At 44.5% G+C, this 25,224-nt stretch overlaps 1 protein-coding gene across 1 annotated transcript in view; it reads left to right on the top strand.

Annotated features, from left to right (window-relative positions):
* Positions 1–25,224, top strand: part of CROCC2 (ciliary rootlet coiled-coil, rootletin family member 2) — a 148,074-nt gene that overhangs the window by 25,884 nt on the left and 96,966 nt on the right. Inside the window, exons 5-12 of the mRNA XM_084842016.1 lie at positions 1,206–1,289; positions 4,378–4,484; positions 7,280–7,445; positions 11,214–11,320; positions 13,418–13,615; positions 19,519–19,615; positions 19,820–19,909; positions 21,669–21,884. Coding sequence (XP_084698142.1) covers positions 1,206–1,289; positions 4,378–4,484; positions 7,280–7,445; positions 11,214–11,320; positions 13,418–13,615; positions 19,519–19,615; positions 19,820–19,909; positions 21,669–21,884 — 1,065 coding nt within the window. The remainder of the gene's footprint in view (positions 1–1,205; positions 1,290–4,377; positions 4,485–7,279; positions 7,446–11,213; positions 11,321–13,417; positions 13,616–19,518; positions 19,616–19,819; positions 19,910–21,668; positions 21,885–25,224) is intronic.

Raw genomic sequence — 25,224 nt, 5'->3', positions numbered from 1 at the left:
TTCACAGGGGACCAAATATCGTGTCAGACATCTTTCTTGATTCCTAAGCCGTCTGGAGGAGCCAGGAAGCGTTTGGAAGCCAGGGACTGGTTGGTCCTAATAATCAGAGGGGCATATTGCATCCCTTTTTAAGGTGCTGGATCTGGAATGCCCTTCTCCTTTCAGGAACCTCTCTGCTCATTTGCTCCTTGCTCTATCAGTCATGCTTGTGTTCTTCTGTGTCTTGGCTTCTGGTCTCCTGTGCTATAGCGCTAATAGCAGATTGCAGAGAGTGCATTGCTTCGTGAGAATTGTTTTAAAGTTGGCATTCCTCTTCCGCAGCACAGGAGCCTCCTTCAGGCTTATGTACTCCAGCTTCATTTTCAGTATCCTGCCCCATATGTTCTCCAGAACTCTGCAAATGCACTTCAGTTGCAAATGTTTCTCTCCTCTCTGCCTGCTGCGATAGTAAAGTATTATAACTTGTGATGGTTTCCCTTCCTAAAAAGTTCTGGCTATAGGCCTGGCCTGGCTTGGCACAGATTGAATTGGTCCCAGCAACTCAACAATTCTTCCACCTTTACATGAACAGAGAAAAGGTGAGACATCAGAGGATCCATGCCCTAAGCCAAGGGTGGGGAACATTTTTCAGCCCAAGGGCCAGATCACCACTTGAGAAGTCTCCCAGGGGCTGCACGCCAGCAGTCTCTCACCTCCATTCGCACAGACATGCACACCCCATTCATACACACACAGTTCACACACATACTATACATGCATGTGCACAAACACATACAAACCCATCCACATCATTCTCTCTCTCCCTCTCTCTCACACACACACACACACACACACACACACACACACACACCTTTCAGCTGATCCATGCAGAACAGCTGAGGAGAGGGGCATTTTCACCCCCATCATGGTGCGCTGAGTGGAGAGGGGTTTAAATTCCTTTGCACAGTGCATCATGATAAGGATGAAAATTGGGACCTCATGCAGCAGGCCCTTTATGATAGGGATAAAGGATCAGTTGGAAAATGTTCTTATCTCTGATCAGCAGCTAATCTTGCTATTGGCCTAGTAGATCAGACTTTTATCTCTTTTACTCCAGGCAAGTAAGTAGTCTTACCTAGGTTGCTACTTCCTTCCTTTGTTCTTTCTTGCCTCCTCTTTCATTTCTCTTTATCTAGTTCCCTTGTCACCTCTACCCCATTGTCTAGATGCTGCAGTACAAGAAAAGATGTGGGGAACTGGAGCAGCAACTCCTGGAGAAAACGTCTGAGTGCGAGCATCAGAAACAGATGGTCTGTATGGCTTTTTTTCATGCTGTATGTAAATGATAATGATGAAGCATGTGGCAGTTTAACTCTTAGCACTGTGGGCAATTTGTATAGTGCCCCATCATGCCATGCACATTTAATTGGAGTGAGTGCTTGGCAGACAGCCTAGCCTAATGACATATCTGGTACAAATACTCTTTGTATAGTTCATATCATTTAAAGACTCCCACAGGTTTTATGACTGCCCAGTGTTTTTGGTAATGTATGGGTCATACAGGCAACCAGCTGAGTATTTTATTTCCTGAAAGGTTTTTTGAGCACAGAGACTTTTTCACAGCAGGGTGTCAACTATCATTTAAGGGTAAAGACTTAAGTAGAATTTATTTATTTCTGTATTTATATAGCCACCAAATCAGAGAAGTTCTATGGGTGGTTCACAAACAAGTACAACATTTATCATAGCCACTGTACATCATATAAAAGCTCCTACCTGAAAACTCAAGTTTACCATTCTACATGATTTACCATTCCACTATATGTCCCACTGCTGTTCAGGCTGGAGACGAAAAATACTTGTTGCTTTTAAGAGAGTTAGAAGGAGTATGATAGAGGCATTGCTTCCCATGGTGAACAAACTCATTTCTTTTGCCTCTGGTTCAATAGGTTCTGAAAGGATTTTGTTATGGAGTTTTGGAGAAATACTACAAAACTCTGTACAACTTGTGAACAGAGATGATAGTGGGATTAATGGGTAGATCATGGACAGCTATGCCTCTATCAAAGCATCTTCAACTCTCTGGAAAAGCAAACACCTATAATCTTTTTTTTTCAGCAGCCTCAAACAGCACTGATGATCAGGCAACCTGCAGTGAATAAAGCCAATTTGAGAATGATTGTATAAGGGCACGATCCTATGCATGCTTAGACAGGAAAAAGAGATGCTGAAAGGAGAGAAAATAGGATGACAACAGGCTGGGTGTGGAAGGGGAAGGGAGGAGGAAAGTGGTGGGATTGGGGAGAAATTAGTCTCTCGAATTCATGGAACCCACAGGTATATAGGAACATGGGAAACATAAGGGTCATGTGAACAATCATAGATCTATGTGAGATGAAGAACTTTTCCGTGTCTACAAAAAGCTCCGCTCAGAGCATCTTTCATTTCTAAAGCCTTACACATTGTCTGCCTTTTCTCCCACACTCAGATCTTTATCGTTTTAAAAGCCAAATTTAGGATAGTGAGACAGTCATATTTCACCATTACCTTGACTCATTCAGGGACTTCTAGAGGGGGTCTGCACACTGTCATCTTCCACTCATAACCATCCCATGTTTCCCCACTGCTTCTTCCATTTTTTTTCTTACCGCATAAATTCATTAAGGAAGAAAAGATGGGATAGTTGCATAACACCTTCTGATGGTTAGCACTAGGGTCCCTCTGCCTGGAAGCACCCCCTAATAGGCTGGCTGGGTCCAGGGTGTGGTTACTGCCTCACTATGTGAAGGAGCTGTTCCTGATTCTTTGAAAGAGGTGCTAGTGTGATCACTCCTGAAGACGCTCACCCTGGACCTGAGGATTTGTGACAACTATTGCCAAGCACACCATTTTGGGGTAAGGTGATTGAGAGGGTTGTGATGAGGCAACTGCAGGCATTCTTGGATCAAACTGATTATCTAGACCCTTTCCAGTCTGGGTTTTGGGACTGTATTGGCCTTGGTCACCCTACTGGATAGCCTTTATCAAGAGAGGGATAGAGGGAATGCAACCTTGCTCCTCTTACTTGATCTCTCTGCAGCTTTTGATACCATCCATCATGGTATCCTTTTAGATTGGCTTTGTGGGATGGGTACTGGGGGCAATGTACTTCAGTGGTTCCATTCCTACCTGTGGGGTTGGTCTCAGAGAATGGCGTTGGGGGAGTACAGCTCGGCCCCTTGTCACTTGTGCTGTTGGGTGCTGCAGGGTGCTGTTTTATCCCCAGTGCTATTCAACATCTACATGAAGCCACTGGCAGCAATCATTTGGAATTCAGAGTGAGGTGTCATCAGTATGCAAATGACTCACAGCTCACTTTTTCCATAACATCTGAATCAGGCCATGCAGGCTCTGGACCGGTGCTTGGATGTCATGATAGGCTGCATGAGGGGCAATAAATTGAGTTTGAAGACAGAAGCTCTGTGGGTGAGTGGGTGACAGGTCTGAGAAATAGGTCAGTTGCCTGTTTTGGATGGGGTTATGTTCCCCCTGAAGGAACAGGTGCATAGTTTGGGGGTACTCTTGGATTCATCTTTGTCACTTGAGGCTCAGGTGGTTTCACTGGCTAGGAGTGCCTTTTACCAGCTTCGGCTGGTAAGCTTGCTATGGCCATTCCTGTATCATGATAGCTTAGCCATAGTGGTGCAGGCATTGGTAACTTCAAGACTGGATTACTGTAATGCGAAGTATGTGGGGCTACCTTTGGGCTTGGTCTGGAAGCTGTGGCTGGTGGGGCAAATGCAGGAAAGAATGCAGTGGCGAGGCTGCTAACCGGGGCCTCCTTCTGACAGCAAGCTACAGCCTTGCTAAAAGAACTGCACTGGCTGTCAATAGGCTACTAGGCCAAGTTCAAGGTGTTGTTGACATATAAAGCCCTAAACAACTTGGGACCAGGTTACCTTAGGGACCACCTCACACCCTATGTCCCTGCCTGATCTTTGCAATTATCAGAGGGAGTGCTTCTAAGGGTGCCACATGCTCCTGAAGTTCTCCTCAGGAGTTCTTATAGTAGAGCATTTAGTGTTGCAGCACCCACCCTCTGGAATGCTTTACCAACTGACATTAGACAGGCCCCCACAGTTCTGACATTCAGGCGCCTTCTTAAAACTCTTCTCTACAAAGGCTTTCCCTGAAGTGTGAACCATCCAGCAATGGCTTGTAGCATCCAGTAAATTTGCTGATTCATTTGTATTGTGCTGTTTTTATTGTTATATTTATTGTTGCTTTTATGTCATTGTATTTTATGTTCACCCATTTGATACCTTTGTGAAAAGCGGTGTATAAATTTTAATCATCATCATCATCATCTGTGCCTTAATTTCTGCTGTTGCTCTGTCTCTCATCTTGCCTTCTTCCTAGCTGCAGACAAGGTTAGACTCAACAGAGCTGCGTTTACGTCGCTTTGAGCATGACCACAATACAGAGCTGGAGAGCGCTCTCATCCACCTGGAGGAGCAGCAGCAGAGGTACAGTTGCTGTTTGCTGTGGTCGATTTATTTATTTTATTTGGTATATTCATTTACTGGCCTACAGCCAAATGGCTCCCAGAGCTCTTCACAATGAAATTGTGACTATTCTGGTCGTGGCCTCTTAAAATTGCGATCATGGTCTCTTATGTATAGGAAAGGGATGGATTAATGGTCCAGCTGTTTTAGACTGAAGTGTGTAACTTTAGGTAACTGAACTTCCATCTTATAGTAGCAGTGTCCCTATGGCCTCTTACTGCAAATAATAAGCAAGATTTGAAACTGTGATTTAAATGTGATAGACCTGTATTCCATTCCTTGTGTCCTAAGCACTCAAGACTCCCAGAAGCCTCAGTACTCTTCTCCTGACCATGTGGTATCTTCAACTTTGATTCCTGTGCTAAATGCTTGGCTCTTTTCTATGGCCCTACACACTGGTAATACAGAAGTTTCTTTCTCAATTAACATTCCCACGTCTCCTGCTTCAAACAGTGTGGGGCATGCCAGTCTTCTGAAATCTCACTCCATCAGCTTGGGAAGCCAAGAAGTGGGTGTTTGGGTTGCTATCACCAGCAGGGGCAGTTCTACAAGGTCATGCCCATAAACAGGTATAGAGGCTATTATTTGTTGTGTGTTTGCTTTAAGAGACCACTCAATAGCATAATTATTTTAATGCACACGCGCTCACGCGCGCACAACACAAATCAGTTATAAAACATTAATCAAATGCAATATTCTAAAAAAAAAAGGGGGGGGCAAGAATTTGAATCCTTTTTTTCCCTACAGAGGTCCACATTACCTCAGTAGAAACTATCAGGGTGAAAAGTGGGTGGAGTTATGGATATGACTCTTACCTTTGTTCAATACACAATGGGGGGAAAATTACATTTGCATCCTGGCATTCTCCTTCCCCAACTTGTGCAAAGTTCCCACCATTAGTGTTGTAGCTGGGGGGGGATAGAACATGAAAGAGTAAATAATATCATTAACAGAGGTGTGGCTTGGAGAAAGTCCAGAGATTTAGACTAAGGTGTGCAATTGGTCCACAAGCTGGAGGTTCCCCAATCCTGATTTAAACCCACAGTTCTGCAGTTTAAGAGTATTAGGGTGCAATCCTATGCATGTTTAGACAGAGAAAAGGCCTACAACTCCCAGCATTCCTCAGCCAGCTGGCTGGGGAATGCTGAGAGTTGTAGGCCTTTTCTCTGTCTAAACATTATAGGACTGCACCCTTAACTAACATTCCAGGGAAAGCCCTCTGAAAATAAAAGCCCTTTGAATTAAATCACTCTTCACCTTCCTCCTAAATGCCAGGTGACAAGGTCATTTGGCAGGAAGTTCCTCAGTTGGGACAGCACCATTGAGGGGACCAGATTTCATAGCCCTCGTCTGCTCTTCAGACAGCAGTGAATGTCATAACAGAGCTAGCTCAGAAGATCTAAAACATGAGGCAGGAGATGATAGACAGACAGACAAGTGGGGGCATTTCTTCAGGTACCGAGAGCCCAGGTCATGTAGAGATGTAGGCCTTCAAACAAGTAACCAATGCAAATGTTACTGAACCAGATTATATGTCTCCATAGCCTATACTAGTGATAATCCTGGCTGCTGCATTTTGAACCAGTTGTAGTTTCTAAACCATTTTCAAGGGGAGCCCCATGTAGAGCACATTGCAGTATCTATTTGCTGTACACATTGCAGTACCATTGCATAGGACCCACTTCATGCAAACTGTAGCTGGGACAGTAAAACTGTTCTTGCACTGTACCATTTCAGTAGGCGGCTGGAACACCACAGGACTGATTGCTCATCTGTTATGGAGAAAAGAGTGCTAGCCTTGCAAAACTCAAATATCAGGTTGTGTGGCCTCCCCCCTCCAAAAAAAAAAACTATTTAACTATTTGTAGTTGGAAGTCGTACATTCGAGACATAGGGGAGTACCCAACAGGGCAGTTCCTCCTCCACTGTTTCCACTGCATTTGCAGGACCCTCTGCTTGTGCAATGTGGTTTTTGTGCTTCTAAAAATAATCCCAGAAACAAGTGAAAACACTTGTTTCTGGAAGGGGACAAGTCAGCGGAGCTCCCATCTGCAAGCTCCACTAACCTGTCCCATTCCAGAAATGAGTGTTTCTGCTTGTTTGGGATTATTTTTAGAACTGCAAAAGCCCCGTGGTGCAAGTGGTGGGTCCCATGAGTGCACGGGTACAAGAGGATATTAACCATGGTTTTAGCACCTTTTCCACAATTTTGTGTAATTAGGTCTCGGAGGATCCAATGGGTTGTATTCAAGTCCCAATCTTTTCAATGGGTCTACTCTAGGTAGGACTAACATTGGATATAACCTCTACAATTAACATTTGTAGTCTGCTGTTGTTTACCCAGGGCCTTAGTGGGGTAGGATCCTGGACTTTAGACCAAGGATTTAGAATGACTAATTCAGACAGCCCCAGAGTTTTGCCCATTATGTCAGCAATGCTCACCCAGCAGGTCAAATGCCCACTGTGAATGATCTCAGAACCTTGGATATGTTTTATTCCATAAACAATTTTGCTGGAGAAGGTACCTCTTTGCTAGTTTTGGTTGATGGAAGAGGTAGATCAAACCTAAAAGATGGATTCCTTTTCCAGATGTTTCCTGTAAAAGAGAGAATATTCCAGTAGCTTTGTTATTATGATTGTTTGATAGATGGGCATAAAGACATAGAGGAGTTCTTGAATATAATAGAACGATTGTGCCCTATGATGATTGTGGCAGTAAACATAGTCCTTGGCTTGATTTTTGTTTTTTGCCCTAGGAACACCAGCCTTTCCCAGATGAATGCACTACTTCGGGAACAGCTGGACCAGATGAAAACTTCGAAACAGAGACTAGCAGGGGAGCTAGAGAGGGCAGCTACTGATGCACACGTGCTGAGGAGTGAGCTAGAACAGAAGGAGTCCCAGTGGCACGAGGGCAGGGAGGTATTGCTTGGCTTTTGAAGTGTCTTTCAATGTCATGATTAGAGATCCATACATCCCGTGTTGCACTGTCATACTACGCCCCATGGCATAAGGCACTGGGCAGATTCATACATGTGTGTGTGACCAGTTCCTTGATCAATTCAGTATGCATACTTGGTCAGCTGCTCATAAGGTCAGCGCTCTTGCTGGACCAGAACATTCCATGGATGTCAACTATCCCTCCTGCATCTGCTGTTACCTCTCTGGTTCAGCTTGCTATGGGGAATCTTTCCCCTTCTTTTCATCTTTTCAACTCTGATTTTTGTGTGTGGTGGTGGTGCAGGTGCAAGGGACAGAGAAGAGATATTATTAGTGCAGCTATTGCCAGGTCCAATCTCTGAACTCACTCCCACTTCCCTTCTTTCTTTGCTGTTGCTGGAAGTTGGAAAAGAGACAAGTAATGAATTTTTTTCTCTCCAGCCTTTCTGGTACCACTGAAACCTGCAGGGAAGCAGTTTCCAGCTTGTGTCAGAATTAAATATTAAATTACTGTTTCTCAGTTCTAATTCTTTGGGGAATGCCATACCCACGTTCCTGCCTCTCTTGCAATCCTATTGGTGCCAATTGGAGCCTTCCTCCCAAGGCAAATAGCTGCTTTGGGGGTGGGGGGCTTATCTGGAATTGGACTGCGGTGGGGGGGAAGGAATTAAAGACCCCTCTTCCCCTTCACAGTCCTGATCTGGATCAGGGCCCCCAAACCTAGTTTGGCCCTGATCCAGGAAGGGATTCATTTTGCCCTCATCCCTTCCTGCACCCTCTTTTCTTTCTCAGTCAAAAAATAGATCAGACTAAGCTGCCTGGACAATCAATATTATAGCATAACGGTGTTAGCCTTCTGTTTACAAATTCAAGGCTTAAATGTAGCACATATATAGGCTGTTCTAGTTGTTTTTAATAAATTAGCATGAGCTTTCATGGGTTACAACAACTGCTGTAAGTGGAACTGGAGGCTTTGGAAAATTGATGTTGGTGCAAATGCTATATGAATTTATTATGCGGCCGAAATCCAGCTAATATTTGGCTGATTTTATTTTTAATAATATATTCCAGTTCACAGAATGTAGAGTTCCTGGTTTAAATATGCAGTGTGCGTTTTGTTCCCATGAATAAAGTACCTCTTCTCTGAAAGAGTACACAGTTCAACTCTCAAAGTGTTTATCTACAACAACCTTCCCCCAACCTGGTGCCCTCCAGATGTTTCCAACGACAACTCCCAGCATTCCTGTCCATTGTCCATAGTGGCTGGGGCTGATGGAAGTTGAAGTCCAAAATATCTGAAGTGTACTAAGTTGGAACTTCTTACAGGGTGGGGTTGTCTGAATTTTGCCTTGGGTGTGTTTCTACATGCATAGAATACAGGGTATTATAACCTTGTCCCCACTGTTTACTACCTGAACTCTGTCCTACACATTACTTTCTGAGATTTATCCAAAGGATATGTACACTTATCAGGGAAAGAGGGCAAAGATGATGAGAGCCTCTGATGGGAGGCAGGAGGCTGGTTCCTGTGGGCAGAGTGTCTATAGTCCATTTGATGGTTATATGAGAAAACTGGCAGAAGAAAATTATTGAAGTGGTTACAGAGGTAGGAAGTTCAGATGGGAACAATTCCACCTTCTTCTCCCATGTATGCTCTAGAGTGATATGCTTCTGCTATATCCTAACTTTGCCTCTTCTAACTTTCATTCAGCACTTCATTTTGGACACATGACTACTGTCACTTACTGCCATTTTGCTTCTATAGCTGCTATGGTCAGCCAGGAAGTCATTATATTTAATACTCCTCCATTATGCCTGCCCCTTTATGATTTTTTTGTCCTCATATGTTTTGCTGTTAGTTACATTGATGGCAGTGAACCTATTTCATATGGACAAATCCCAGCATTCTTTCTTCCATCAGAAATTGCCTGACATATCTCATTTCAGTTATTACATTTCTCTACTGCCCACTAGCCAAAACTCTCTGGGCAGTACTGATGATATCTCAGTATCGTCTCTACTATTAGAAGGTCAATGCCACACTGATATTCCTGGCCACCAGAAGAATAGGGAATCTTCCAACACTCATGGTAAAACTCTCTTGGCCAAGTTGACCTTGACTCTGCTACTTCAAAAATAACTATTCTTAATCCTCATAATATCTTGCCTGTAAATGCCTTCTGTAAACAAACTGTGTACCAAAATATGTAATGCTTGGCCTTCATCCATAATGTTTCTTGTTGGGTCAACATGGCCTATTAATGTGTAAGTGAGAGCTGTTACTCTGGAATCAGTTGTACTTCTTGGCTCCCTGTTCACTTGGCTTTCATTCATTGATCTTAGGAGTTTCAAACCAATAATTCTGAATATTTCTATCTCTATACATAGAGAATAAGCTCTCCCCCCACCCCACTTCTGTCACTGGCGTGTTTGATAGGACCCCACCCCCCCAGTTTCTCCCTGAATACTATCTGTCTTGATTAGGAAGCCATTTCTAGCTCTCAGAACAAAAATAATGACTTGGCCATTCTAATTCCATACAGAGTGTTGACAGGGTTTTTTTACATCATTTAACCCAGTTACACTTCTATCTCCAATGTCATATTTGCCACTACTGTACTATTTCCAGACACTGGTAACCAGCTGTAGTAGTGCCCCAGTTAAAATTGCTATTGAATTACCCTTCTATGGAGCTGAGACCACCAAGGCATTACTGGAACTCCTCCAGAATTTTGAAAGGTCTGTTCTGTAAATGGAGCCTAGATCCAATGGGAAAACTTGAAAACTCAATTTCTAAACAGCAAAGTTGTAGGATTATTATTATTATCATCATCATCATCATCTGTATGTATAGATTTACAAGCATAGAGATATGCTCATTTATACAGTAAAATATTAGCTCATATGTACTTTGGCCAAGTTCTGAGCTCAGAACTCCTATTTGCTCAGCCAGATTTGATGCCAACCTTACTACAACATTGGAGAGGAAGTATACCTTTGATTTGTATTTTAACTTTAGCAGTTTTGTGGATGGTGCCACTGTAGAACAGAAGGCTAGTTACAAGTTATTTATTTGTTTGTTTGTTTAACATTTTCTCTCCTGCTTTTCCAAAAGTTCATAGCAGCTTGCAATACAAGAAAACCAATAAAATCAGTTCGATCACTTATAGACAAAAGGGTTGTTTGGACGATTGCGGGAGGAAAAGAAGCCATTATGGCTTCTCCCCCCTACACATGCACCCATCATTTACATAATTAACTATCCTGCAGTGTGGGTTGGCACGTCGTCCAGACCCGGTGCAGCAGGATGGCTTCGTATCCACCCTACAACCCCTACTGCAAGTCGTGTGTTGTAGTGTGGGTATGAAGCCACCCCTGCCATGCCGTGTTTGCATGACTCGCCAACCTGTGCTGCAGCGTGGGTAATTATGTAAATGATGGGCACGCGCGGCATGCGCAAGGGTGGGGGGAGAATCCACAATGGCTTCTTTTCCCGCTGTGATTGTCCGAACCCAGACAAAGAGTGGTTTCAATAATCTTTCTCCTTGCCTGTACCAAAGACACTAACATTACATTTCCTGTGCTTCATATGTGTCCTTTTACTCATATATGATTTTGGACAGAACTTTGGTTTAGCACAGTAAGTGATACAAATGTGGGGGATTCCTTTCTGCAGCTCTCCATCAATAAAATGTTGAAGTGCTGGAACCTGCCAAGTGCCAGTCATGTTCTTGCCATTGTCCTTTCCAGAGCTACGCTTCATATTTAAGCAGTGAGCACAGTGGGATCCTCCTGCTATGGCGTCAAGCTGCCACACTCCGTGGCAACTTTGCAGAGCTCCGCACAACAGTGGAAAGGTGGGTGCTACTAAATGCAGTGCTGTTACAAAATGGGTCCTGCCTGCTCTGTAGAAAATTACCCGAAAAAGGAGCACCCTCAAGATCTGACAGCACTGCTGATACCCTTACCACAGCAGCGTTTTGTTTTTTTTTAAAGATTGGGTGTCATCAGCTTGGGTGAGGGAAATATATCTGAACATTATGAAAATATGACCTAAAAGAATCCATCACAGGTATGAACTGAAACCCCTGCTTTTAACTGGCCTTGCTAGAGACAAAGTGCTTTTTCAGATGAGAGCGAGGTTGGCATCAAAATTCACAAGGAGCTGCTAATATCTCTGTGGCAATTCAGATATTATATTTTGCAGACTGCCATGTGCATGGGTAAACTTGTTGTGTAGATTGGTAATGCATGAGTATGACATCCCAACAAACCCATGCAATTTAGAGCCAGATGAAGTTCCAGATGTCAGGGGTCTCCTAGCAGGTTGGACTCCTGCGCTACCAGGAGGGTGTATTCCTATGCCTATTTACCTGGGAATAAGCTCCATTGAACCCAATGGAATGTACTTCTGTGTAGACATGTATAGGATTGCATTATGTCATTATGCAGACCCAAGAATGACTCCTGAGTCTACAAAACATAGTATCTGACGCCAAATTTCATGCTACACCAGTAGGGATGTACGAAAGTCACTTACCTTTGACAAAATTTGCTTCGCGGTGGGGGGGAGGCGCTCCATCCCTCCCCCCGAAATTCTGGCCGGGGGGGGAGGCGTCCCGTCCCTCCCCCCCGAAATTCTGGCCGGCGGGGAAGCTGCTTCACATCACATGTGATTATTTTTCTACACCAATGTAACATCAGTGTAGGGGGAACTGTGTACATCATTGCATGTGAAGAACACACACACATTTATTTTGCCATGCGTGTATGTAGCAAAATACACATACATGCGTTTAATATGTCCATTATTCACCAAATGCTGGTGAATATGCAGAATGAACACTTTTTCCAACATGAAAGTAATAGCTATGTGGGAAAACCACCACATGTGAAGCATGCCTCAACCTTAAATAGGAAGCAAGGAAGCAAACTAGCTAGTGTGGCATCCCAGTAACCCCACACATAGTGGTATTGTGATAATGCTACTTGATATAAAACTAAGCATCTGCTGTAAGGAAGGTACAATTTAATGGGTATGGCAAGATTGTCTCAAATAGTTATTTATTTCTAGTTTATTATTTGGCAGCAAATTTGCCATATTATCTTTGTCATATTCAGTATAATTTGGGTCCAGCTCAAATGTTCCTATGTGGGACAGTCTCACATAGGAACCAGGCTGGCAACAGGGAGATAAGTAATGTTTGAAAATAGCTGGTTATGATGGTATCCACAATTGTATGGAAAGTCTCAATATCAGTGGCTACCAGGAGTGGTTAATAACTATGGTTATAAACCATGTCATTTACACTGGTTTATAATAAGATGGGATCATGTGGGAAATACACAGTGAAATCAGATGACAAGGGTTTTTTATATCATTATAATCCAGATAAACAGATGGTTTTAACTTGGTTTTACATGCTGGAATGGTTATATTCTTTGCTGCTGGGTTTATCTTGGTTTTATTTTGTGTCATTTTTATTCTTTGTTTTAATGTTTGTATTTTACGTTTTTAATGTATTGTACACTGCCCAGAGAACTTCAGTTACTGGGCTGTTTAAAAGCACAGTAAATAAATAAATAAATTTACAGAAAATCAAATAAGCTTGATTTGTATGGATTGGTTTTTTAAAGGAATGTTTTGGTTTCTAAATGTTTTTATATAAAATATCTGAGAAATAACAGCATTATTTTGGATGTGATTGTAGGGAATTTGAAGGTGGGGGAAACAATATGTTTTTGCTATGGTAGATTGCATCCCTTTAGTTTTGCACATAATAAAAAAGAAAGAAAAAAGAAAGAACGCAAGTAGCAACCTGGACTTCTGACAATTGGTGGTGTCCCAGTCCTGTGGCAATACTTGGATTGTTGGCACAAACAAGGGTTATTGACAGAAGGGGGTGATGTGTGCCTATCCTGAATGAGAAAAGTTTTAACTCCCTCATTACCAGAGGTCTTGCTGAGGCAGGGACTGACATGGCAAGAGCTGCTCGCCGCCTCCACACTGCCTGTCTCAATTTGGATTCCAACCTGCGTCTCTCTGAGAGCAGCTCTGCCTGTTTGCTGGAGAAGCAGCTTCGGGAGAAAGTCCGTGAGATGATCCAGTTGCAGAGCCGTTGGGATGGAGAAAAGGCAGAACTAAACTCCAGGTGAGAAGAGTGCTGATCTGACTCTGGTCTTCAGAACACAGATGATTAAAGGGCAGGAAGGCTCAAAGAAGCAGGGCTGGGAAACTTCTGGCCTAAGGGTCAGGTTTGGCCCTCGCAATGTCCCAATTTGGCCCTCCGGGGTTCCCCGGAGCTGGGCCCAAGGTTCCTGGGACGGCTCTTGTTATCTGTCCACCCTGACGTGGGGCGGCAGCACCCCAGCAACAACATCGCCAAAGGCACTGCCACCAAAGGCAGGGTCGTCCCTTTGGGGGGGACGCAAGGGCCACCCCTCTAACATCTGGCTGATTAACTTTGCAGCTTTATATATGGAGTTAGCTGCTCTCCAGCAAAAAAATTGTTATGTGCCTGGGAGAGAGGGTATGGGGCCAAGTCGGGGGACCTGAGGGGGCCCCAATTAGTGTGGTTACAGGTCAAGGGAGATACAGTGTTGGGAGAAGGGCTAGCCAGTTTAGGGGACCACAGCCCAGATGGTTAATGGCTGTGCCGTCTTCTGGCCCCACCCACACCTGCAGGCCTGGTGGTTGCCCTGTCAGCCTGCCCTCAGGCTTCTGGATGCTGCTGTTAAATGCCAAATCACTTCAGACTAAGACCTCCCTTATCCATAGTTTAATAGTGGATGAGGCGGCCGATTTGGTATGCATAACCAAGATCTGAGTGCGTGAGCAGGGAGGAGTTGGTCTCTCTCAGCTATGCACGCTGGGGTACTTGGTTCAGCGTCAGGGAAGACTTGGGGGCCAGGGAGGGGGGGTTGCTGTGGTCTGTAGGAGTTCCATCTCCCTCTGCAGGCTCCCTGTCCATGTGATTACTGGTCTGGAGTGTTTGCACCTTGTGTTGGGACAGATGGGGGATTCTGTTGGTGTACCGCCCACACAGCTGCTCAACAGACTCCCTAGCTGAGCTGACGGAGGTAGTCTCGGGTGTACTGTTGAGATCCCCCAGATTGTTGGTTCTGGGGGATCTCAACATTCATGTGGAGGGCACCTTGTCAGGGGCGGCTCAGGATTTTATGGTCTCCTTGACAACCATGGGACTGTCCCAACATATCAATGGCCCAACGCATATAGCAGGGCATACTCTAGACTTGTTTTTTTCAACTGGACAGGGCAATGGTGATCTGAAGGTGGGGGACTTCGTTTCTGTCCCTCTGTCATGGTCAGATCATTGCTTGCTGAAGTTTAGACTTATGGCATCTTTTCCCCTTTGCAAGGGTGGGGGTCCCATTAAGATGGTCTGCCTCTGGAGGCTAATGGATCCAGAGGGTTTCCAGAGGGCTCTGGGGAGCTTTCCAGCTGATAGGGATGGTTCTCATGTCGAAACTCTGGTTGATCTGTGGAATGCAGAAATGACCCAGTAGGGATATACAAAGTCACTTACCTTTTCAATGAGGAGATTCGCGGTGCGGGGGAGGCACTCTGCACCTCCCCCCGAAATCCTAACCTGGCCAGCTCTGCTCTGCGGCAACTCCGTGGAGCCGCCGGCCGGGTGCATTCGCAGGCACCATGTGGAGCCTGCGGACGCAAATGGCGGCGGCTACGGCGGACGCCATTTACGTTCCTGTTTTTTGGCCGTGATAGGCTACGTAAATATTTACGTAGCCTATCACGGCAAAAAAACAAGGAGCGCAAATGGCGTAGCAGCCACCATTTGCATTCCTGGGTTTTTTGCCGTGATAGTCTACGTAAATATTTACATAGCCTATCACGGCAAAAATAGTGAAGCAAGTGGCGGCTGCAGACGCGGCCGGCATTTGCAAAGCAGCGCGAATGGCACAAGGTAAGTATCCCGTTTCGCGCGCCTTTCGTGGGGCGGGGGGCTTCATTCCGCCACGGATTTCAGGGGGCCGAATGCACTGGCATTCAGCCTCACCGAGATCCGCGGCAGAATTCTCTGACATCCCTATGACCCAGGCAGTTGACATGATTGCTCCTGAGCGCCATCTCCTGAGTAGAGCTTGTACTGCTCCATGGTATACCTCAGAGCTGAGAGCAATGAAACAAAATAGGAGACGGCTTGAGTACGGATGGAGAAGAACTAGTAGGTGCAATCGAACCCTGGTGTGTGCCTATGGTAAGGTATACTCAGGGGCAGTGAGGGTGGCAAAAAAAACATTTCACTGCCTCCATTCCGTCTTCCATATGCTGCCCAGCGTTGCTTTTCAGGGTCATTCATGGCCTATTACATGCTAGCCTTAAGGAGACTGTAGACCCATCTGAGGCCCGCTGTAATTCTTTTGCTAGGCACTTCCAGGATAAAATCTCTTGCATCTACTGGGATTTAGACTCCAGTCTTACAACAGATGAATCTGGTGAGATGTCCAGAGCACAGCTTTGTCCAGTTTTCTTGGATGAGTTTCAGCTGGTACAGCTCGAAGATGTTGACAAGGTGCTTGGACAGGTTCATGCAACCATCTCCATATTGGATCCTTGCCCCTCTTGGTTTATAAAAACTGGCAGGGAAGGAACAGCTGGCTGGGCCAGGGGGGTGATAAATGCCTCCTTGCAAGAGGGAGCGGTCCTGGGCTGCCCCAAAGAGGCGGTGGTGAGACCACTCCTATAGGAACCCTCCCTGGACCTGGAAAATCTTAATAATTTTAGGCTAGTGGCAAACGTTCCTTTCCTGGGCAAGGTGCTTGAGCGGGTGGTTGCCAACCAGCTCCAAACACTCTTGGATGAGACTGATTACCTAGATCCATTTCAGTCGGGGTTCAGGCCAGATTTTGGCATGGAAACAGCCTTGAGCGCCCTGTATTATGACATATGTCGGGAGAGAGACAGGGGGAGTGTGACCTTGTTGATTCTCCTTGATCTCTCAGCGGCTTTCGATACCATCAACCATGGTATCCTTCTGGGGCGATTGTCTGAGTTGGGTGTTGGAGGCACTGCATTGCAGTGATTTCACTTCTCCTTGGAAGGTTGGCTCCAGAAGGTGGTATTTGGGGGATATTGCTCAGCTCCGTGGAATCTCCAGTACAGGGTTCCGCAGGGCTCTGTTTTATCCCCCATGTTATTCAACATCTACACAAAACCATTGAGCGTGGTCATCCAGAGTTTTGGAGTGCGCTGTCATCAGTATGCTGATGACACACAGCTCTATTTGTCCTTTTCATCTTCTTCAGGTGAGGCTGTGGACGTGCTAAATCAGTCCTGGCTGCAACAATGGACTGGATGAGGGCTAATAAACTGAAACTCAATCCAGACAAGACTGAGATGCTCTTAGTGGGTGGTTCTGCTGACCAGATGGAGGCCACCCAATCTGTTCTGGATGGGGTTGCACTCCCGCTGAAGGAGCAGGTTCGTAGCTTGGGGGTCACTCCTGGAGCCATCTTTGTCAAGTAGCCTCGGTGGCACAGAGTGCCTTCTACCAACTTTGGTTGGTGGCCCAGCTACCCCCCTATCTTGACAGGGATAACCTGGCTTTAGTTGTCTATGCTCTGGTAACCTCCAAGTTAGATTACTGCAATGCGCTTTACGTGGGGCTGCCATTGAAGACAGTTCAGAAGCAGCAGATTGCGCAAAATGCAGCAGCCAGATTGATAACAGGGACCAGAAGGTCTGAACATATAAGACTGATTCTGGCCCGCTTGCACTGGCTGCCTGTATGCTTCTGAGCCTAATTCAAAGTGCTGGATTTGACCTATAAAGCCCTACATGGCTTGTGACCACAGTAGCTGACAGAACGCCTCACCTGGCATGAACTGACCCATACATTGTGCTCTACATCTAAGGCACTCCTCTGGGAGCCTCCTCCGATGGAGACTCGGAGGGTGGCAACAAGGGAGAGGGCCTTTCCAGTGGTGGCTCCCCATTTATGGAATAATCTCCCTAAGGCCCGCCTGGTGCCAACATTGTCATCTTTTTGGCGCCAAGTTAAAACTGCCCACTTCTCTCTGGCATTTGGCAGCATATAATGAGTCTCTTCATTGTCTTTGGCTGATTGTTTTTAAATTGTTTTCGATATATGTTGCTATTGTGTATCTTATTTGTTTTATGTCATTATGTGAATGGTTTTTATATTTTATATAATGTATTTTAATGGTTTTTAATCTTTGTGAACTGCCCAGAGAGCTTCGGCTATGGGGTAGAATAGAAATAGAATGAATTAATGAATTAATGAATGCCCGCTTCCCCTGGCCTTGCCCTTTTTCCCTCAACAACTGATGGCTTGGTGGTTTCCTGGACTTTTGTGTAGTTTTTTCCCCATTCTAAAAAGATGAATGCCTCTCCTAAGGCTTAGTTACTGGCACTAAGACTTTTAAGGTACAATATGCTGGTATTATTTTGTATCTTTGGCCCCACCCCATTGTGCCTTTGCCCACCAATGGAATGCAGCCCCTGAGAGCTTCCCCAAAATTGAATTTGGCCCTTGGGGCGAAAGAGGTTCCCCACACCTGTCTTAAAAGACCTACTCTTTCCTTGTTCTATGTCTACACAGAGAATCAGCCTCTCTCTCTAGCTCAGCCTTTCCCAAGCTGGGGAGATTCTGGGAATTGTAGTCCAACATATCTGAAGGGCACCAGCTTGGGAAAGGCTGCTCTAGCTCTGTGAATCCTCGCACCATAAAGAATGTTGTAGCAGAGCAGACAGACAAAGAAAGGAAGGTGGTTTAAATGAGAGAGTAGTGTCTAGGGCATCCCACTTTTGCCAACAGGTTCGCAAACAGGTTCTGCAGGTTTTTTTGTTGTTTCATAGACTGTAAAACCTGGTTGACAAAGGAAGAGGGGCCAGCCAGCTTGGGAGAGCCCAGGATGCAAGCTGGGAATATGGCGCCAGAACTGGGCTCAACACCAAGCCTGAACCCAATAGCCAGGAGCCCCTTGAGCCAAAGACCCCCAAGCTGGAGACTTCAGAGACAGCAGCCCCCAAACCGGATTCCCTCAAGGGACCAGCACCCTCAGCAGCAAGGGCCTCATATTCCCTAGCGCTCGCCTGCTGGAGCAGACAACCCACCTAGCAGGAAACAGTGGAGAGGTGATGGAGTGCCAGTCTCCATGCCAGCGGATTCACCTTTTAGGGCTCTCTTCTCCCAAAAAAGGGGGTAGAGCCTGGGAGGGGGTAGTCAGTTGTGGGGAAGTTATAAGGGCCACATTTGACCTAGGAATTTGTTGGAAAAAGTTGTTTTGGAACATGGTTGCTGATTACTGTCATGAATTTCTTCATGTTAGACCACTGGTAAATGCTACTTCATTTTTTTAATCTAATGATCATGGATTCCTGCATAAAGACCTTCTTAAGCAATTGTATACAGCTGCAAAGTTATGTATAGCATGTAACTGGAAGTCCCCCAAACAACCAAACAAAGAGCAGTGGATTCATAAAATTTGGGAGACTATTAATGTATAAACTTACTCAGCATTAAATAATAATACTCCACATTAAATAATTAAATAATGTATAAACGTACTCAGCAAGTGCAGTGAGCAAGGAATTCTAACTTGAAGAATGATATTATGGAACCATGATTTTTATTCATTTCCTATGCTGAGGTACTTCAAACTTTTGATAAAGTTCCAGCAAAGTACAATTGCTGTATTTTTTCTGATTAATACCTACAAACACACAAAATGACATACATGTATACACACTCCTTTTGTATGTTGTATAACTTGTATTTTTACTTTCATTACATACTGAGCTCTTACTTAAGTCATTTTATTGTAGATGTTCCATAAGCATATCTGTTATAGACTACGATGTATAATTAGTGAATTCCTTTGTTTCATTAGTGATTTTGATTTATTATTATGTACATTCTTCTTCTCTTGGTTGCCTTTATTTTGTTAACGTTATTTCAAAATAAAATAAAATTTCATGAGTGAAAAATTGAAGTACTAGTGGGCACTAGTAGTTTCAATCTGCCACCTATGTCTGTTTTGTGTCTTTCAGGATTACAGAGCTGACCACTTTAGGAGATAAACTTAAAGAACAGAACACAAAGAAAGAGAAGACCATCTCTGCCCTAAAAATGGACATTCAGAAATTGGTACACGTACCCACAAACCTCTTCCTGTCACTCTCTCAAACACACACACACACACACACACCCCTACCTTTACCAACACATAAAGGTTCTTACAAAGATGCACAGGCTCAGCCTGACACACTGGTTCACACACTTGCCCTGTCATACTTTCTCTGCTCTTTCTCCATGACTGTTTCTGAGAAACTGCTTATCTTTGAACACTAGGAGGCCAGTAAGACTGGAGAACTAGAAGAGGCAAAGGACCTGAAAGTGGAAATTGAATCTTTGCAACATAGCTTGAACAGCATCACAAAGGTGTGTGAAATTTTCCATCTACAGCAGCCTCCCCCAACCTGCTGCCCTCCAGATGTGTTGGATGGCAACTCCCATCCTACCCAGCCAGCATGGCCATATCCAGATGGCACCAGTTTAGGAATATAGGAAGCTAACTTCTGAGTCAGACCATGGGTCCATCCAGCCCAGTATTGTCGACACTGACTTGGCAGCAGCTCTCCAGGGCTTCAGAAAGGAGTTCTTCCAGCTTTACCTGGGGATGCCGGGAATTGAACCTGGGACCTTCTGCATGCCAAGCATGTGCTCTGCCACTGAACCACAGCCGCTTCCTCTTGGGGAAGGGCGATCTACAGTATAATCCAGTTAAGTAGTTATGCAATCCCAAGATGGCTGTGGCTCACTGTATATAATTTGATGGTAGACACCTACATTTTTAATAGAAATTGATACACAGTTCACTAGGAAGTTCCCTTACACAAGCCCCATTGAAATGAATGGGAGCTGTTGTCTGGCAAAGAGGGAGGGCGTTTGGGGGCTTGCACAAAATTCCCAGTGGATTGTGCTATAGAATTATAAATTGTGCTAAGAATGAACTTTTTGTGCTAGTACCTAGGAGCCTTCAGGCGTATCTGCAGCAGGGCTGACTTGCTGGTTCATAGGTCTTACATGGACTTTGTAACTGATTGGCAGCAATTTAAAAACTAAATAAATATGGAAATGAACCCTGTGGTGACATATAAGTCAGCATCCCATATCAGAGGGGGTTTTCATCTGATGTTTTGTCCAGCTTTGTATAGGCAGGGGCTTTACTTGCCTGTAATCAAGAGGCCTCAAGGAGGAGAGGCAACTTTCCCTATTTTCTGTACCTTTAGGCACTTTATAAATAATGAAAAGCAACCATAATATTTTGAAATCCCACATTTCCATGGCCTCAGACTGCACAGGCAAGTTACTGCACTTGCCTCTCATAATGAGATATTGAGTGAAGGGAAGGCGCTAGATCTTCCTTTGGAGCAGGGGTGGGCAACTTGTGGCCCGCCAGAAGTTTTGGCCTACAACTCCCATGACCCCTATGCTGGCCAGGACTGATGGGAGTTGTAGGCCAAAACACTTGGAGGACCACAAGTTCCCCTCCCCTATGAGGAATTGCTTGCAGCATAATCACTCTACATGTCCATGAGCAGAAACATGGCCCTCGGCCTCTCTTTGTTTGCACACGGGCCTTCCCACTTGACTAACATGCCTTTGGCAGCAAAAGAACAGCCCAGAGCTGAGCTAAATTTGAGATCCAAACAGCTGTCCTCTAGAATGTAACACACAGGGCCCCAAAGTGCTGATCTGAGATCCCAACAAGGCTAAATAACTATCAGTCTAGAGGCCAGCGTGCGAAAACTAGCAGCCAATTGCTTAAATACAGCTTTAAGGCACTGCTTTTCATTTTATAATGTTACTGCAGTGGTAGAAAGCTATACCATAGAGAGCAGGCATTTTAAAATACCAGAAGAAAATGACAGCAAAATTAGCAAATGATATTATTGTCTACGTTGAACTACCCTTATATGTAACCATAAGATGGAATTATAAATATGGGCCTGCTTTTAAAATATATTTTGTTGCCCTCCATAATGTCACCTGAAATTCCAACATCTCTTTATAAATAATTAAGAGATGTTGGAATTCCGACTTCGAAGCTTTCCCGAGTCTAGTTTTGTAGCAGAATATATGCAGTAACTTGTGATTGGCTTGACTAGGATTCACTTCCTTGCTACTTTCCTCCTAGCTGGCTTTGTCTGAATCCAGGAGCACAGGCTTCATCTCCTTAGAAAGTGCCAAAGCTGCATCAGATGAAGACACCATCTGGCAAACCTCCCCTTTACGCTCTAGCTCTCCTCATCACCAGCGGACATCACCATCCCGGATACACTCTCCATCATGTCAGAATGTGGCACTGCAAGCTGTGAAGGCTGCTATTCAGAAATCACAGCAACGTGAGCAGGTTGGATACCCTGATTTTAATCTATGATTAAAAACAGCAACTCATAATAACTGACACTTATTTCAAAATATGTGTAAAAATGCAAACTCAATGTATTGAAACAGACTATATATAGTGTTAGGAGTCTAGGCTGTCTTGGCTACAGTGAATGGGTCTATTCCTATGGTTTTGCTCTAGCCTTTGGACTGGTACACCCATCTGACCTTCGGGGGGAGAACAGAGACAGCTAGAGAGAGTTTGGGCCTAGTTTGTGGTGTTGGAGTTGGAGAAAGCGAGCTGTACATTGACTGGAGAAGAAACTCTTGAGGGCATGGGGACTGTCTCTGGGACTCTTAACAGTACAATCCTGTGCAGGTCTACTGAGAAGTACGCCCCACTTAGTTCAATAGGGCTTACTCCCAGGTAAGTGTGCATAGGATTACAGCCTAAAGGTATTTGCTGCCTGCTGTAGGAATGCTTTATTCCAGCCTTCCTCAACCTGGTGTCCTCCAAATGTTTTGGACTAAGTCCTATCAGCCCCAGCCAACATGCTCAATGTTCAAGAATGCTGGGTGTTGTAGTACAAAACATATGGAGGGCACTAGGTTGGGAAAGTCTGCCTTATTTGCTTCCAATATGCTCCACTTGTATATATTTGTGCTGGGACGAAATATTTGGGGCAGCTTTTTTTGGTGACGTAGGGCTTGGGAAGTAAGAACTCTCCCTGACATTTGGGGTGGATGGTGAACATTTGGGCAGGGCGCACTTACAGTTTTACAAGGTGGTCCAGGTTTTGTTTCTTTTACAGTAAAAGTAGCTAAGCCACCACATCATTCTTGGGGTAAAAAGATGGTGGCTCCCATGATATAGCATTACCCCAAGGGGCATTCAAGCCCTATTTGCAAAGCACTTAGTAGCCGGGCTACTGTATGCAACTAAGCTACCACTTGGAGCAGCAGTTTAGCTACATTTACTATAAAAGAAAGAACAAATAAGTGAACCAACCCTGGACCACCTCTTAAAACTGTAAGTTACCCCTCCACCCAGATGTGTGGCAACATTCACCTTCCTGCAAAGTCGCCAGTGTTCTGCCTCCCTCATATTCACTGGGGACAAATGCTTCGAGAAGTGCACGGTGCAGGGGCGGACACCATTCAGCCCTAGTATATTGGTAAATTAAACCCCGTAAAAGTCCAATTCACTCTCTCAAAGGAAACTAAATTATCTGGACTTCTTTACTGCTCAGGGAAGCAGGGAGCACCTAACTTGTGTTGCAGTGAATGTCCAAAATGCAGTAACTACTGATATTCACATATGTATGCTGGTCATTCCAGCTGAACTTTGTGAATGCATGGGAATAGATATCTTTTCAGACATATATAAGTAAATCCTGACAATTGCATTTAGCTGGCTGTCATTATTCACCAGTGTGCTTCTGAGTTTTCCACATGCGCAACATTTGTCTGGGATGGCCCACATTCACATATAAACATCATGGACCATCAGATTTCATATCTGTGAACATATATATATATATATATATATATATATGTTCACCAGATTATGTTATCTTTCCTGTGTTGCAAGAAGAACTTCTCAAGGTAGCTCCTGTGTAATTTTGTAGGGATGTACAGATTTTGCTAAATCCATTCCATCTGTTTCACGTATTGTCAGGCGTCTATTGTTCCATTATCTGCTCATTGATGGAATCAGATTTTTTTTAGCAGAATTCTACTTGTGCTAATTCGCATTGTGCTAATGCACACTTGTGCAGATTAGTACTATAAAACAGTGCTAATGCGCATTAACTAATTTGTATTAGCACATTTGCGCTCGTGTGCATTAGCACTAATGAAAACTTGCGCTAATGCAAATTAGTGCATATCTCCCCCCAAAGTGGAAAAATCAGTCCACAAGACTTGAAAAAAGCTGGTCCGCTGCAGAATCTGCGGGTCAGATTCATAAAAATCCAAACTCATTTGAATCCATTGTGGAGTTCTCCAACATCCTTAGAACTGGGGGGATGGAACTAGATGTGACTGCTGCAGACCTGTGTCTTTGATCGCAGGCTGTGCTGAACGGCTGTGCCGAACAGCCGTGGCAAAGTGGAGGGTGATTTCACAGGGAAAAGCATTACTGCCTATGTTGAACACTCCCTGCGCCTGCATCTCTTCTCCCCAGCTGCTCTTCTCCTAGCCAGGTGTGGGTGGAAGCAAGCCCAGACAGGAGCAAGATGTCTTGGTGGTGGGGTTGTGTGTGGGGGAAAGCAGTGGGTGGAGGAAGTCCTCACCAGCCTTTTCCCACATTCTGCTCCTCTGTGTGATATCTCCCACCTTCATAGAGAGAGAGAGCTGTTCAGTGGTCACAGTGTGTTTGGCGACCCAGAACTGTTGCCCTCATGTCTAGTTCCACACATCATAGCTTCTCCCTTTCTATCTGAGAAGCCACTTCCTTCCCTTCTTTGTGTCAGTTTTCACTGTGGCATAAGGGTTAGAGTGGCCCTCCCCAACCTGATGCCCTCCAGATGTGCTGGTCTGTCGCTCCCATCATTCCTAGTCAGCATGGCCATTGACCATGCTGGCCTGGTATGACAGGAATTACAGTCCAACGCATTTGGAGGTCAACAGGTTGGGGAGGGTTGGGTTAGAGCATCAGACTAGCACTGGGGAAACCCAGGTTAAAACCCCCTCCCAGCCATGAAGCTCACTGGATGAACTTGGACCAGTCACTATCTCTTAGCCTAACCTACCTTAGAGGGTCATTGTGAGGATAAGATGGTGGAAGGAGAAAACCGTGTATGCTGTTTTGAGCTAATTGGAGGAAAGGTGGGATAGACACGTAATGAAGAATTAAACAGATATGTAGGTGATGCAATGTGCATGACACAGCACTCTAAAACAAAACAGATGATCAACAGTAGCGCATCCAGTTTATAATTTTTTAGATCTTAAAAATATATATAATACTTTAAAATGTGAAACATTTCAGCAGAAAACACCAGCTTCAGTAACAAATAAGAGTATGCTACAATGCCATTTATAAACTGAGCCATAACCAACCAGGAATAAGACAAACCTCAGTGAGGTTTATATGTTTATATTTTTCTTTAAAAATCCAAAAATGTATAAACTGGATGCACCACTGTTGGTCATTTGTTTTGTTCTGGAATAATTAAACTAACAAATTACCTTGGCGTCTTTGCAAATTCTCCACTTTCCCTCCTAGGACTCGTCCCTTGCCCTCCTAGTCTTTAGTTTTTGTGAACCGCCCAGAGAGCTTTGGCTATTGGGAGGTATAGAAATGAAATAAATAAATAAATAAATAAATAAATAAATAGTCTCTATAAGAGGTTTCACCAAAT

This window comes from Heloderma suspectum, chromosome 3 (assembly GCF_057233095.1).
Source record: "Heloderma suspectum isolate Gila_16-S chromosome 3, 16-S_ref, whole genome shotgun sequence".
NCBI lineage: Eukaryota > Metazoa > Chordata > Lepidosauria > Squamata > Helodermatidae > Heloderma > Heloderma suspectum.
Note: the sequence above shows the minus strand (reverse complement) of the source record. Positions and strands in the feature narration are given on the sequence as shown.